Source organism: Terrapene carolina, unplaced genomic scaffold, assembly GCF_002925995.2.
Source record: "Terrapene carolina triunguis isolate 2854851 unplaced genomic scaffold, T_m_triunguis-2.0 Scaffold199, whole genome shotgun sequence".
NCBI lineage: Eukaryota > Metazoa > Chordata > Testudines > Emydidae > Terrapene > Terrapene triunguis.
This window is the reverse complement of record NW_020664550.1, coordinates 574,035-590,150: the sequence shown is the minus strand read 5'-3', so window position 1 is coordinate 590,150 and position 16,116 is coordinate 574,035. Positions and strand designations below refer to the sequence as shown.

The following is a 16,116-nucleotide window of genomic DNA, read 5'->3' as shown; positions in this document are numbered from 1 at the left end:
AAGTGAATAGCGGCCTAGCGGTAGTTACTTTAGACTGTAATAAACTGGAAGTGGCAACAGTTATAAACATGATGAGCTGCCTAGTGGTTTTTAGGATGCATTCTCTGGTACTTTATGATGTAGACACATAACAGGTGCCCTGGTCCATCTGCTATTTTTATTTTGCTTTCCCTGGAGAGGTTTATGTGATGGCCCTGGTTATCTGCACATCACTCTACTTCCGCGTTTAAAACCCCCTTGCTATTAAAACCTCTAAGCATCAAAGATGCTAGAGTTAAATATAGGAAATAGCATGTCATTTGCAGGCTGTAAAGTTTCCTTCTCCTTCACAGGCTTTGGACAGATTACCTCAGAGAATCCTGCGGGAGAAACCAAATTTGGCCCAGGTCTCTTCTGCACCCCCACCAATTTACATGAATCTAGTCGATCAGGAGATGGTACTTAGGTGAGTCCAGGTGGGTGACAGGAGAGAAGGGAGCTGGAACATGTCCAGAACCAATGAGAAGGACCCAAGCTGTGTGCACCATTACGAGTTCCCTTATGCCTAGGAATAGGCCTGAATCATAAACTTCCCCAGAGCCAAGCTATGGTTGGTTTGGGCTTGGGCTAGGGACCACTACCAGCCATGTGAGAGTTCATGGTCCCTCTTTATATTAAGGTTCCATTAATAAACGGTTTGAGGGGTTAACAAATATCATGTTAGACATTATGTGTTTATAAGTGGTTTGGCGTCCATCAGGAGAAGACTTTATAGAGGGGTATAAGCTGTGGCTGTCAGCAGCCTGTTGGACTCTACAACAATTGATAAACCGTGCATTCAGACCGCTGTTAACCCTTTGTGAACTGTTCGTAAAAGGAACCTTAATATGAAGTGTGGTGGTGGTGGTGATTTTAGGTGTGGGTATCAGAACAGAGCAGGCTTGAGAACTTGAAGGAGCAGGGAGACCTTGTTTGTTCTCTAGCAGATAGTGTTAACCGGCTTTCTAGCCCTCCCACAGGTGCACAGGGGTTGAGGGAGGAGGGGACTGTAGGCCAAGTTGGGCTCTCAGAAGCAATGCAGGAAACTCCAGAATAGCTACTTGCTACTCAGAATGGGGGAGTGTCTGAGCAGGGGAGCTCTGTGCTTGGTACTCACAGGACTGCCTTATACCTTGGGCCCTACCAAATTCAAGGCCCATTTTGGTCAATTTCACGGCCATACGACTTTCAAAATCGTAAATGTCGTGATTTCAGATATTTAAATCTGAAATTTCACAGTGCTGTAATTGTAGGGGGCCTGACCCAAAAAGGAGTTGTGGGGAGGGGGGTCGCAAGGTTATTGTACGGGGGGGGGGTGGAACTGCTACCCTTACTTCTGCACTGCTGCTGGCGCTGCCTTCAGAGCTGGGTGGCTGGAGAGCAGCGACTGCTGGTCGGGAGCCCAGCTCTGAAGCAGAACCACCGCCAGCAGCAGCACAGAAGGAAGGATGGCATGGTATGGTATTGCCACTCTTACTGCTGCGCTGCTGCTGGCGGGGTGCTGCCTTCAGAGCTGGCCGCTTGGCCAACAGCCGCCCCTCTCCAGCTGCCCAGCTCTGAAGGCAGCTCAGAAGTAAGGGTGGCAATACCGCAACCCCCCTAAAATAACCTTGCAACCCCCCGCAAACTTCTTTTGGGTCAGGACCCCCAGTTTGAGAAATGCTGGTCTCCCTCGTGACATCTCTATAGTATAGGGTAAAAGCATACAAGACCAGATTTCACGGTCCATGATGCGTTTTTCCTGGCCATGAATTTCATAGGGCCCTACTTATACCTCCTGCTGGGGAACGTTTCTCTTGTGTTCTTTGCTATGTTAAGCCATTTACTTTTGCACACACTGTTCTCCTACCTGAGGGTAAGGACTTGCTGAAGAGAAGAGGACTTCCACTTTCCTTCTGCAGGAAACTCTCCCACTAGCAAAACAGCATGTGAGTTAAGAGGCTTGTTTGTGTCTTTGTCAGAATGAAGGAACTTCGAGAGCAAATGAAACTGGTAGCGAATGACCTCCAGAGCAACAACAGCATCATTGAGCGGTAAGAGAGTGTGCTCTGTGTGCAGCAAAGCTACTCAGCTGAGCGTTTACTTGCCGCCTCTAATGTCTAGATAGAGCTTAACCTGCTGCCTGGGAGGAGCGTGGGATGGTTCAGATATGAATTTGACCAGGGGAATAGTGTTGATCATTGGTACTGTAATGAGATAAAGGAATATAAGGTCTACAACAAAGTTATGCCAGCCAACTGAGCCATTTCTCACAGTGATATTAGGACTATACTAAATTTACCTCCTGACCTAGAATTTCTGAAGAGTTTATTTGCCTTTGAAGTTATGCCTGACCTTAGCTTATGTGAATGCCTACCTACGTTTCACCCTGCCATTTCAGACATTCTTCCTTTGTTGCTCTGCACTGTTCGACAGTTGCTGTTTTCCCACCCCAGAAGTGGCTGTATTCCAGTGACGGTTGAAGTGTTTCCTGTACGCACAAAGGGCTGGTCTACACTAACCCCCCAATTCGAACTAAGATACGCAACTTCAGCTACGTGAATAACGTAGCTGAAGTCGACGTACCTTAGTTTGAACTTACCGCGGTCCAGACGCGGCAGGCAGGCTCCCCCGTTGACTCCGCGTACTCCTCTCGCCAAGCAGGAGTACCGGAGTCGACGGCGAGCACTTCTGGGTTCGATTTATCACGTCCAGACAAGACGCGATAAATCGAACCCAGAAGTTCGATTGCTTGCCGCCGAACCAGCAGGTAAGTATAGACGTACCCTTAGTGTTTCATCCAGAAATTCTTTACAAACTCATTTGCTAAGTGTAAGATCCGCCTCCTACTACTAATAAGAACATCTGGCACTTCTCCTGGTCTTTGGGACTCAGGATCACAAAGTGATTTAACAACATTAAATACATCTCTGCTTACAGATAGAGAAACCTGAGGCAGAGAAGGGTTAAGTGATTTGCTTAGGCTCACACAGCAAGTCAGTGGCAGAGACAGAAATAAAACCCAGGAGACTCACCACCTGCTCCCTAGACAACACCACCTCAGTTACCATGAATCCTTCTGAATAATAAGAATCAAAATGTCAATATGTTTCAGGCTAGAATTTAGAGGGAGAAAAATTCTATTTTGTACCTCCGTGTTTGCATCCCTGCCTGCTTTTAGAGACATTAACTACATTAGCACCATAGTGCTGGCTGTGAATGAAGAAGAAAAGAGCAGGTGTGTTTCGGAACGAATGGCTTATTTCAGGAGATGTGGGAACAAGCTGCAAAAGTTTGGATCCACATCCAAATTCCACCCCAGAGTTCAGGAGTGTATGAATCCAAGAAGGTTGCTGTGTCCTTCTCTAGTATAAACCTTTTGATTTTTGTTCCCACAGGTTAAGTGGGGTTGCGTCCGCTCCAGATGTTTGAGGGAGATGTGATGGATTTGGAGCTGATGAAATAGTGTTTTGTTTTTTGTTTTTAAATTATATCTCGCACTTTGGGTCAAGATCAATGGAGAACTTTAGCTCAAAGACATCACCTTGTCCTACCTCTCTGCTCCAGCACTTTGGCACAGTTCACCAGCATTAGCCTTACCTGGGCTGCAAACCTCAAGTGCTTGAATACTGGCAGTGTCCCTAATGTTGTTCAGATGTTACCCTGTTTGGGTTTCCTTTGACAAAATGGATTGTTTCCAGTATTTTACATTTCTTTCTTGTTCCCATCGAATTGCTGACTTCATCCTGTATCAAGGAGGCCATGCTCTGTTAGATGAAATGGGTTAGATTAAATCAGCATCTTTAAGCCACTTTACATCTCTCCCACCCATGGAATACAAGCAGAAGTCTCTGTAATTTGTGACTCCAGCATAAAGATGATTTTTCCATTGCATGATCTCCTGGGTTCTTTATCCTTGTCAATTTTGATCATCACGGGTCCTTTCCAGTGTGAGCCGTGTGCAGGAAGGATAGTGGACTCAATGGACCAAAGATCTGTTCCAGTATGGAAATATTCCCACTTCCAACTGGGAGAAGGTGGAATATGGGCAATGCAGAAATCAACAGCACCAAATCTTCGAAGAGCTTCGCTTTGGAGTATAGCTGTTGTCAACTGTGTGCTGGAGACTGGACCATCTGGTTGTGTTCTGTCACTTCCTCTCCACCTAAGTCACATATGTTCTGATTACCGATGGCCATAAGAATATGAAACAATCGGAAGCTTCGGTTGCCGTGTCTTGTAGGTCTGTTTCCAGAGCGATACATGAACTCTGTACTTATATGCACATGCGCGCACACACTCCCTGAGTAATTCCATATTAAAGATATTGTGTAAAATCCTTGAACGTGACATCCATGGGCTGCATCCAAACGCATCTTTACAAGTGGGAGAGGGTGATTTTTGTTTTGGGATGAGCCGTGGAAGTCAATGTCAAGCGGACAGCTGATCTAGCTGTGAAATGCTGAATTATTCCAGAGAACGCTGGTCCGATTGGCTTATTGGCGATTTAATTTAAATTTGTTAAATTGGCTTCCCATAAGGGACCTAGTGAAAAACGTTCAAAAGTGACTTGAGACCTAAATTATATTTTCAAAAGGGACTTGGGCACTTAGGAGCCTGAATCTTATTGAAAATTAATGGAAATTCAAGCTCTTAAGTGCCCGAGTCACTCTTGACAACTGGGCTTTGGTTCCTAAATCACTTAGGCGCCGTTGAACATTTATTCACAGAAAGCTATACACATGAAACAGATGGTATAAAAATAACTTTCTGGAATAATTTCAATACTCACTAAGTGTTATCATTCCTTGACAATATGGGCCAGATTCTCAGCTGGTGTCTCCATTGGAGCTTCACTGATCTACACCAGCTTCATGATCTGGCCCTATGAATTTCAATCTTGTTTTCAATCAAGAATCTCTTCTTTCTTGAATCTCCGCTTTTAACCGCCACTAGAGTTAATGAGAGCTGTGCGCGTGTATCTAGGTCCCATGTATGTAATAGCAGAACACTGACTACCCGAATGCTTCGCTCTCCAAACCTTCTTTTCTAATACACTGCCCTGGTACCCTCTTGTCTCCCTGTCCCTTGACTCTGATTACCCAAATAATCAGTGATCCAAGCGTATTTGGTGGTACAGTTGATCTGGATCTGACAGTGTATTTGATGCAGAGAAGGCGTCTCTTTAATGCAAACCAAATGTAAACACAGGAATGGTCTGGTTTGTTTGGAGAACAACTTGTAAATGGAACTCGTTTGCTTGGTCATGTCTGTGGTGTCTGTTAACGTCCACGTGATAATGGAATAAAATGGTTACAGAAATGGTGTTTTGTTACAGAAATGATTCCTAGGGCTATTTATAAAGCCTCTGCTCCAACATGCAGAATTGTGTGTCTGGAGTTTGCAGATCTGGACAGTCCCAGACTCCCAGTAAATCTGACTGCAGCGTTCCAGGAAAGCGTTTTGTTAGCTTTCATTAGGGAGATAATACGCTTTGACAGTGGATGCAAAGGTGTCCTTGTTTGTGATACATGCACAGGCCCCCATCCTGCTTGGCCAAACTCCATGTTCTTCAGTGGGATTCTGCCTGGGCACAGGGGTCTGCCTGCATGTGCCAGAGTGCAGGATCCAAGCCATAATTTTCAGGCATGGTTTTGAAGATAAATCCACCTGAGAACAGAACGAACGCTGAGTGTTTCGTGTTGCTGTGCGCAGAGTTCATTATAAAATGTGACTGCATTTGTAAAGGAGAAACCGATTGTTTGCATGTTCTATAGCTTGATTTATTGCTGATCCCCAGCAGGCCTTTAGGGATTAAGTTTATCCCAGAATAATAGAGACTGGGGCCTTGTGGACGCATGACCTAGTGGCTCGAGCACTGGGCTGGGTTCTATTCCTGCCTCTGCCACTGGCCTGCTGGGTGTGAATAGAAAAATCTATTCATGCAACTGATTCCCTCCTCTCACTCTTTGTTCTGTCTGCTTGGATCCTAAACTCTTTGTGGCAGGGACTGTCTCTGATGTGTCCATGCAACATCTAGCACAAGGGTTCCCTGATCTTGGTTGAGAGACTGAATAGGTATAAGCAAAGAAAGGACCATTTGTCAGCTTCTGAGTTTTGAAATGGAGTTATCTATGGGTCACAGAGACAGAGGGAAGCTGTTCTATGGCAGGAGCCTCTGAGGAGAAGGCTCTTGCACCGACAGCATTGTCGGGGAGGGAATGCAAAGATGAGGCCAGTGCCAATTGAGCAGGGAGGGAAGTAGGAGAGACTAAGTCAATGAGGTTGGCTGGAGTGAGTTTGTGGCAGACTTAAAATAGGGCAGTTCTGAGCTGATGCCTGAAATGAATGCTGAGCCAGTGGAGCCGTTTGAAGATACCACTGCTGCTTTGTGTGTGTGAGGACAGCCACAGCCCTTTGCCTGTGCTGGTCTAGGAGAGCTGGGACTGAGGGGGAAGGGAGTTAATTCCCATATAATTGTAGGCCAGGAAAAACATGAGATCTATTCAAAATCCCTATTGCTCTAAGTCAATGCTGGTGCCAAATACTTTGCCTCCAGTATTATGCCTCAAACTTCCTACCATTTTTAACGTTGGGCTTTACGAGCGGTTGTAATCCTTACCCGTTATCCGCTGACTCAGCTGTTTGCTGGCAGCAGAGTGTCAGGTGATGATGATATAGGAAGCTTAGACTCTCCAGGGGGCAAACATTAGATGATATCAAGAAGCTATTTGCAAGCAGAGTCAGGTGCGCTGTCTTTTCCCTTTTCCCTTTTCCATCTTCCCGCTGGGTGATTTATGGGTGAAACCCCCAGCGGAGGGGAGCAGAGAGACCCAGATAAAGGTCTCCAAGCTGCAAATGGAGCTAAACTGAGTGATGATGCCGCTCACAGAAAGTGGGAGGGGAGTGGGGTTGCAAATGCAATCCATGTCTGAGAGGTGGCTATTTAGAACCTGGGAGCTGAGCATTTAAAAGGGAAGGGAATTCCCCTGGTGCTCTCTCTCCCTTCCCGCCCCACTCACACTTATAGATAAATCACTGCCTATGCCCCCTAGACTCCTACTTTGCATGTTACAAAAAGGGAACTATGCTAATGATACAATGTAGAAGGTGTCCAGGCGTCTCTAGTGGGAAACGCAGGCTCATTGCACTACTTGGTCCTTATAGCCAAGTGTTTATAGCCATTTAGCAATGGTAAGTGGAGCGACAATGTGATAAAGAGGGTAGCGTACTGGGCAGGGAGCCAGGAGACCTGGATTCTATTCCTGGCTGTGCCACTGGCTTGCTGGATGACCTTGGGTAAGTCACTTCCCTTTTCTTCCCTTCCAAGCCTGTCTATTCAAATTGCAAACTCCTTGGGGCAAGGACTGCCTCTGAGTGGATGCCTACAACATTTGGCTCAATGGGCCTCTGACTCTTTCACAATGCAAATAGGTGCTTTTGTACCGGCACTGCCAGTAATTAATCTCCATGTCTAGTAAAACCATAGTTGCCTTGTGGTTGTGGGTTTTCCCTTCACTGTGTACTGGTGTAAGATGTGTTACAAGTCAGGGCAAGCTGAGTGTTTCAAAGACATGATGGAGTAGAACAGCCCCTCTGTGTCAAGCTTCCTTGTCAGTTTCCCAAGATTAACTTCAGAAAGAGAAACTTTATTGTTTGGAGGAAAGTTTCACACTTATGAAACTTAGTGTTTCAATGTGTTTGTCAGTCCCTGCCCCTTGATAATATTTCTTGCTAGTTTTGATTATTATTGAAGCTATTCGCATTTTAAAAATATGACTACCTTGATACTTTTAAGGGAGGAAGTAGTATCCAATGGTTACAGCAGGGGACAGGGAGCCAGGACTCCTGGGTTCTATTTCCAGTTCTTGAACATAGCATCGGATCACGTGCTCAGAGCGAGGGACTAGGAACCAAGACATCTGACTTCTGTTCCTAGCATTGGGTCTGATTATGGGACTGGGTTACCAGAGAAAGGGATTTGAGAGCTAGAATTCCTGAGTCCTAGTGGATTTGATTTTACCTTAAGCAAGTCACTTCACCTTCCTGGGCTTCAGCATCTACACCTACGTAATGACGCTAGCAATACTGGGCTGCCCCAGGAGATTGAGTCCAAGTGCTTTGAGAGCTTCTGATCAAGGCACTGGAAAAGTGCAAAATGCTTGTGGTTGTTCATACTTTCCAGCCGATCTGCTGATCCCACATATAAAAAAAGAAGCGGGGCTGCTATCCAAGCATGAATGTCTGAATTAATAGCAAACAGGATACCAAGAATGACTGTCCCAGCCGATCTGTAACAAGCTGTTTCTTCTCTTTCTTTCACCTCTCCTGCTATTCCCTTTCCAGTGCGTTTTCTGTGGCTAACCATTTGTTTGCTAAACAATCAACGGTAAACCCCACTGTCAAACCTCAACCCCCTGAGTGAATGTTTTGGTTCCAGAGCATTGACTCTTACGTCCTTCGAGCAGTCACGTCCTTGGGCTCAGGCAGCCTGACAGGTCACTTTGTCATTATGATTTAAAGAAACTGAACGGTCCCAAAGTGCTGCTTAAGCTCAGACTCTAAGCCCTGAGTATATCCTTCACCCCCTGACAATAGGGTGGTGTCAACCTTTAGATAAATTAATAGCCTCACAGTCTTGATAAGCCTCCACTATCCTTGTACCGGATGGGGGCTTTTTATTTTATTTTTATTTTTTTGCTTCCTGCTTGGGGAGGCTAAACACTAGCTGTTATTACTGTTGCACATATTGTGTACGTGCATGGGGCTGGTCCCTGGTTAACAAGGGGTTAATCTCAGATCTGCATACCCCACCTTTTGAACAGCCAGTTGAGGGAAGGACTATAAAGAGGTTTCTTTGGGGATAGAGTTGGAGAGATGTCTTAGGAAGAAATCAGTATCCAAACCTCCGGGGCCATAGGACTGGGCTGGGGACCAAGGTGGGAAGTTTTCTTTTGGCTTATTATTATTATTATTAAATACATGTATTGTGGTAGCACCCAGAGGCCCCGATCAGGGATTAGGCCTCATTGCGCTAGGCTGCGTGTGTGTGTGTGTGTGTGTGTGATGTGCGCACACACACAGTTCCTGCTTCACCGTTTACAGTCGAAGTAAATAGCAAAGGACAAAATGTGAGGACAGCAGTTGGTGGGGGTAGCACATAGTAAAAGTGAGTATTCGTTAAGGTCAGTTTAATATGCAGTGGTCACATCACAAGGGCTTGTTGATCCCTGAAGGATAAATCTTTAAAAAAAAAAAAAAAATTAATCTGGGGCCCACAACATGCATAAAATGAGCCCCAAACTCTACTTTGCAGGGGAGAGATTAAGGTTGGGGGCCACTTCTGAAAATGTTGGCTTTTAAAGTGCCCCAGTTTTTGGGTGTCTAAGGCACTTGCATGGCCCCCATCACATAGGATTTGAGATCCTCATAATCTTTAATGGGTTTGTCATCACGTACTCCTAGGAGGCAGGGCAGTGCTATTGCACAAATGGGAACGGGAGGCATGGAGAGGCTGTGACTCGCTCATGCTCACACAGGAAGGCTGAGGTGGAGTAAGGATTTGAACCCAAGTCCTAGGCTAGTGCCCTAACCACTGGACCATCCATCCGAACGCTTGAGACATCTAGGGTCTGTTCTTTCAGACGTGCTGAACTGCCGTTGTTTTCAATGGGAATTGTGGATGTTCAGTATCCACAAAGTCAGCCCCTGGGTTTGGTTGAATTCCTCAGAAATGAGGAATCAAAAATTTAGTGGCCACTATTGGAAAATCTGGGGCTAAAATCAACTTGAACTGAAATCCGTTTAATGTTTCAGACTTAGGTAGACAACAAACAATTTAAACCGTATTAACATAACGTTTCTGCAAAGATCGTGGTGGTAGGTATAAGAAGTATCTCTAGAGACTTCTGGAGGGAAAAAGTCATATACACCAAGTGAAATCTGGCATAGAATCTAAACGTTCCCTTTACATTCCAATTTTAAATACCCAGCTCTCAAACCAAACCACTTGCGATCATGAACACACTGGGAATGAGGCCCTGTTTTAAAAACCTTACCCGCAAATGATTTTCTAAGAACCTCCTAATTTATAAGTTAGCATTTATATTTCAGTCAGCCTTAAACATACTTAGAGCTCTTGGAGGAGCAGAGGGCCAGAAGCTGAGCTGGTGTAGATTAGCACAGCTCCCTTGACTTCAATGGAGTGGCACTGATTTACACCAGCTGGGGTTCGGACCAGGAATTTGTTGGGCTTTTTTGGCAAACTTCCTGCAGGGCTGCACTAACAGCTCTTGTCCTGTTTAAACTGCCATAAAACAGCAGTTAGACGGAACTCCCTGAATCAACATGAAACAGAAATCCTCCTGCCAAAATTATTTGGCTTGTCATTTTCTTATGTTAACCCTTGATATAGAAGGCTTCTTTCACTCCCTCCTGCCCCCGTCCCCCACCATCTCAAGCAGCTGGGGTGAACTCTGGCCTCACTGAAGGTGCTGGCAAACCTCCCGTTGCTTTCCGTAGGGCCAGAATTTCACCCCTGGTGTTTGGAATCGCTCAAACAAAAATCAACTGACCCCATAGATCTTTTGTTCATTTAAAAAAAAAAAAAAGAGCTGGGGAGTGGGAGAGGGTGTGTGTGTGTGTGTGTGTGTGTATCTGTCTCATTTATATCTTTTAACGGTCACCTCATGATTTTCAGTGTCGGAAGATGAGATGCACTGGTTCCTAAAGGTTATTTGGGCTTGGTTAACCACTGTTTCTAACCAGCCTTTTCCTGGCCTGTACAAACCTGCTGACTAATGAAAATGGAAACATTTTTCTAGGGAAGAAACTGTATCCTCTTTTCTGCAAAATAGCACTTAATAGACTTTAGCTGTCCCAGTCCAGGAGGTTGGGAAAAGAGCAGCGAGCTTGTTTTTCCCCCAAGTACTCTAGAATGGCTAATGCTGTCCTCTTGCAAGCCCTAGGCTGTATCCCTATGCAAGCTTAACCTAGCAATTTAAAGACACTGTCCAAAAACCTGCTGTTTTTTAATGCTGTATTTTAATATCTAAGTGGGAGGAAAGGGATTTTTTCCCGCTCAGTCCCATACAAAACTATTTTGCATTTCTGTAGCACCTTGCAGCCCAGGGCCTGGAAATGTGTAAAAAACATTCATTAATGTAGCCACACTGATCTGCTCTGAGTCCCCATTTTACTGATGGGGAAGCTGAGGCAGTGTGTTAGGTGACTTGCCTGAGGTGTCACATGGATTCCATGGCACAGCTGGGAGTAGAGCCCAGATGTCCTGACCTAGTCTCATGCTTTGCTCTCAAAAACATCCTTCTTCCCAAGAGTAAGAAGTCCTTTCTGCTCCTCAAAGTTTGAACGCACAAGATGGGATTTTCAAAAGCGCTCATCTATGAAATCAGGTATTAATTTTCTAAAGGAACAAAGTGAGGCCAGCGCCGCGCGCTTTTGAGAAGCCCATCCAAATGATCGCACTCTGCCATTTCTCCTCGGAACTCACGGACTTCTGCACTTTGTGTTCCTGCCACAAATATGGATTTGTTGTCTTCACCCCTTTGTGCACCATTATTACAGAGTGTGCAAACTTTCCCACTCCCTGGCCACAAGAGCTGATGCAGCGGAATCAGACACACGCAGTACACTGCACACGCGCATGACCTGTAGGTAGAAGGTTTTCTGTTGTGATGTAAGGGGACTTTCCTCCAAAGGGAGGATCAGCTTCTCTGGTGGAACCCCGCCTCTGCAAAATTTCCTGTAGCCTGCCTATGTCTAGGCATGTGCTATTAAATGGTATAAAGAGGCAATAAGGGTGGCCCCTTCCGGTATGCACAGGGAATTTCCTCTGGCGAGAACCACTAACACACTGAATCCAAAAGCAACTGGGGAATCCCCCAAGTTCTTATTTTGTCTCAGACTGTGAAACCATTTGAAAGTGACACTGTCCCCCTGGGTTTGTGGCAGAGGAGCAATTGACCAAAACAACTTTAATCCTCTCAAATGGACTTAGGCTTTGTTCTGCACCGATCTGTGCTCAGAACACGCATGCAGCCATGCACACCCCGTGTCAGCTAGAACTGTCTGAGCCTGACACACAAACAGTTGGCAGCTCAAGAGGCACCCAAAGTAGAGTGTAAAAAAACCCAGGGTAGAGGTTGGGTGAAAGGTCGGAAGCTGCCTGAATTTGCACCTTCTGATGCATATAACCAATTGTGGGCTCCTGGTGGGCAGTGACTTTTACTCTGAGCATGTATTTCAGCCCCCTGAAAGTTCACGTTATAAACATGTTGATACAGTGACCACAATATGTCAACACACCACAATACAGTAATGGTGGATTGCGGGACAGGCCCTGATATTCTGCTTGCTCCGTAAGGTAGAGGGGTAAGTAAGATGATAGTTGTATTTAATGTTCAGGATAGGTAGTCAATGTCTTAAGCGTGTCTACGGCTTTCTCTCAAGTGAAGGTTCATTTATTAATCTCCTCTTGTGGCAAATAGTCCTTTAACAAGCTGTATTGGTCCATAGTGAGCGGAAGTGTTTTGTTGTCTAGCAGCTGAATATGCATTTTTTGCTAGTGGAAACAAACAAAAAATACCGCTTTTTACAGGTATATTGGCTATGGATTAATACCTGCCAAGCAAACATTTAGATCAGCATTAGGAGGGTTGTGACATGATAGGAGACATTCACAGATCAGAGCTGAGCAAACACCTGACTTTTTTTGTTCAGTGTTCAAAATTAAATTAACTTCAATTTGGTTCGAACAAAACATGTTTGACCCGACGTGTATTTTTATTCTTTTGTTTTGTTTTGGGGTGTCTTATTCTTTCTGGCAAGTAAATCTAGCTAATTTTTTTTAACTAGATGGCATTTTCAAATGAAAAATCAAAATGAAAAGTTTTTGACTTACCCTAAAAAAAAAAAATTATTTGCGGCCAAAACTATTCACCTAATTTGACCTGAATTTGCAAATAGTTTGGGTGAACCTGAAACTGTATTTCTCGGCAAATAAACTATTTGTCCAGAAAATCTCACCCAGCTCTGTTGTAGACAACTTCCTTTGGTGGAGGGGCAGGAGAGTGCTTCATAAATAAAATGTTAGCAACGTTAGCAACAACATCCAGCATTTTCTCACTGTACTGAAAAGCAAACAGGGAAACACCGTGTTCTGTTCAAACAGTTTTCCCAGGAATAAATTCTGCTGTTGGTTTTGGAGCTGTGCAGAGGGAAGAGCATTGGGCCTATCTAAATTCCACCTGCAGTTCCACCTAGTTAGTGGTGGTCTGCCCTAAACAGTTGCGTAGTGTGGCTCTGTGCTGTTAAACAGCTGCAAAGTCTCACCTCAGAAGTTGCTGCATTTTAGTTGGAGGAAAGCAATTTGTGTGTATATAATGGTAGCTCTGTTTAAATATGCAGAAGAATGCATAGCACGTCACAAATATTAACTCTCTCAGTCCTCCATCTTCAAGTTACGTAAATATCCCCATTTTACTGATAGGGAAACTAAGGCAGAGAGGTTATGTGATCTGTGCAAGGTCACAGACAAAGTCAGTATCAGAACAAGATTGGAACTCAAGAATTCCTGAGTCTTGGTCCTGTGTGCAGATCATGGGACTAGATGTTGACAGGACAAGAAACGCATGAGAAAGTGAGTTCTTCTAATCCAGCAGCCCTGTAAGTATAATGGATGCATGTGATTGGAACAGACCCAGAATCCAATGGGGAATTGTCACATAATTGTATATGAAGCAAAACTTTTGGATTGACTCTTCCTGGGGCCCATGTATTTTTATTTGAAGTTCTGTTTTGTTTTTTTCAAATCCCACATAACCTTGAATTAAAAATCCCTGATGAAGAAGCCTTGACATAACATGCATTTGCCTGTCACAAATATTCTTCCATTCTCTCCTCTTACTGGTGTGTGTGGGTGGGTGTGTGGGCTGCAGCTGCATTGTAACTCTGTCACTTCAGTAAAACGCAGCCCTCAATTTCATAGAAAAGAGCGGCTGTGATTATATTAAAACAACCCAGGATCCTGAACATTGTGAAGAAGGGACCTTAAAAGGCAAAAGCAAAACAAAAAACAACTTTGTGCTGAAATGAGGAATGAAACTAGAATTTTGCAAGCTGGACTGCTGTTTGATAACTGACTTGAGTGTTAACCTCATGCTATTGTGGCACTATTAGCTTGTAACCCAGATCCAGTACTTTTGGGATTTAAATATCTCTGGTTCATCCCTCACTCACTTGTGAAACAGACATACTTAAGAACTCAAATTTTCCTCCAGAACAGCAAATGAAAAGCTATTATCTCTTTGCATTATTGACCTGATTCTTCTCACATTGGAACCCATGTAACTCACTGAAAATTATTTAGAAGTAACACCATTGAGGTTGCACCAGTTTTACACCCGTATGAGAGCCCTTGTGCCAGAAAGAGAGGATGGTGCTGGAATGGGACAATGGCCTGGGGCCTGGAAGACCCAATTCAGTTCCCTGCTCTACTGCTCACTTGGCATGTGACCTTGGCCGAAATTTTCAGACGTGTCTAGCAATTTTAAACCTCTCATTTAAACATCCAACTTTAGATGCCTTAAAAGGTCCTGAATTTCAGAAATTGTGGAGCCATTCACCTTCTGAAAATCAGACCTTTTTAGCCTCTCTCTCGCTGGACACCCAAAAACTGAAGCACCCAAAATAATTAGTCATTTTTGAAAACCTTGACCTAATTACTGTCTCTGTACCTCAGTATTCCTATCTGTAAAATGGGGACAATAGCTGGCTCATGGGCACTTACTGAACCCTCATTGGTGTTTAGGAAGTGCATGGTGCTCCCTGGTCAAGAAGCGCTGCAGAAGGTACGATATTACATTTAATGGTATGATTGGCTTTTTGTTCTTTTTCTCTCTTGATTGAAAAGGCATAGAAAATAATGAGTTTGCAAAGCAGAGATTGCAGGAAGCTCTGAGGAGGAGGCAAAAAACTTCCAAAGCAGCAGCTTGTTTTGCCACCCATATTTTTGTGCTCCCTGAAAACCTTGTTTGCTTGGCACTGGCGAATGCAAAGCAGGTAGCTAGATGTGTACCCAGTTGGGGTGTACAGCTGCCTTGAGGCCCAGACTGGAGCCATTTTAATGTTGGTCTATAATATTTTCCCCCTTCATATTGCCTGTGGCATGTATAGAGATAAGTTTCAACTTTCTAAATGCACATAACCCTCTGCAGCCCTTGTGTAATTGCAGCTAGATCATGTTAGTGACAGAAGCTTCCTGCAATCGGAAGTGGACAAGTTCATTTTCACTTTGCTTCCAGGGAATAAAACATACCAAAAAAGAGCAGTAAAACCTTTTCAACTTGGGAGCTCAAAGGCAGGCACCTAAGTAAGTGGCTTGATTTCCCCCTTCCCCTCCCCCTCCCCCCGTTTCTTCCAGAAGACCTTGAGCAGCTGCAGTTCCCATTAAGTTTAGTGGAAGTTGTGAATGCCCATCACCTCTGAAAGTGCCTTACGTATGGATTTAGGCACCTAACAGCAAGTACCCAAGTTTGAATATTTTGGTGCACAATGAAAAAATGTTAACGTTTTAATAAACAAGTGATTGTGACAAAGGTAGGAAAATTACATTATTATTATTAATATAGTTTCTAGGAGCCCTAGTCCTAGATCTGGACCCCGGGTGCTAGGTGCTGTACAAACAGAACAAAAAGACAGACCGTGCCCTAAAGAGCTTACAGTCTACCTATAAAATAAGTGGATACAGACAGACAGGAAAGTACAAGGAAACAATGAGAAAATATTGGTGAGCTTAATTGGCAATAGTATCTGCTCACCAGCTGAAATGTATCTCTGTACGTATAAAAATATAGGTCTGTGGTAGCTTACTGTTTTGCAAAGGTTGTAATTTATTTTATATTAAATATCCTATATTTATATATGTATATATAAATATTCTATTTATAAATAGGATTTAATGATTCAAAACTTCCCCTCCAAAAACTCCTTTGTTGCATCTTCATTCATAGCTTCCTGTTAATGTGTTGGGGAAAGTGTGAAATTAACGGACCAAAGTGTTTTGCAGGTAGGAGTTCAACAAATAACGTGAGGGAAGGAGGA

At 44.2% G+C, this 16,116-nt stretch overlaps 1 protein-coding gene across 2 annotated transcripts in view; it reads left to right on the top strand.

The window, feature by feature from the left end:
* LOC112118394 (inhibitor of nuclear factor kappa-B kinase subunit epsilon) overlaps positions 1-4,045 on the top strand; it is a 33,941-nt gene extending 29,896 nt beyond the window's left edge. Inside the window, exons 19-21 of one of the 2 annotated variants that reach the window (XM_026655259.1) lie at positions 333-445; positions 1,980-2,051; positions 3,396-4,045. In XM_026655259.1, coding sequence (XP_026511044.1) covers positions 333-445; positions 1,980-2,051; positions 3,396-3,429 — 219 coding nt within the window. In that variant the 3' untranslated portion in view covers positions 3,430-4,045. Of the gene's footprint in view, positions 1-332; positions 456-1,979; positions 2,052-3,395 lie in introns of those variants that run through there. The other variant, XM_026655260.1, reaches the window with a different exon arrangement.
* Positions 4,046-16,116: the final 12,071 nt, after the last annotated feature.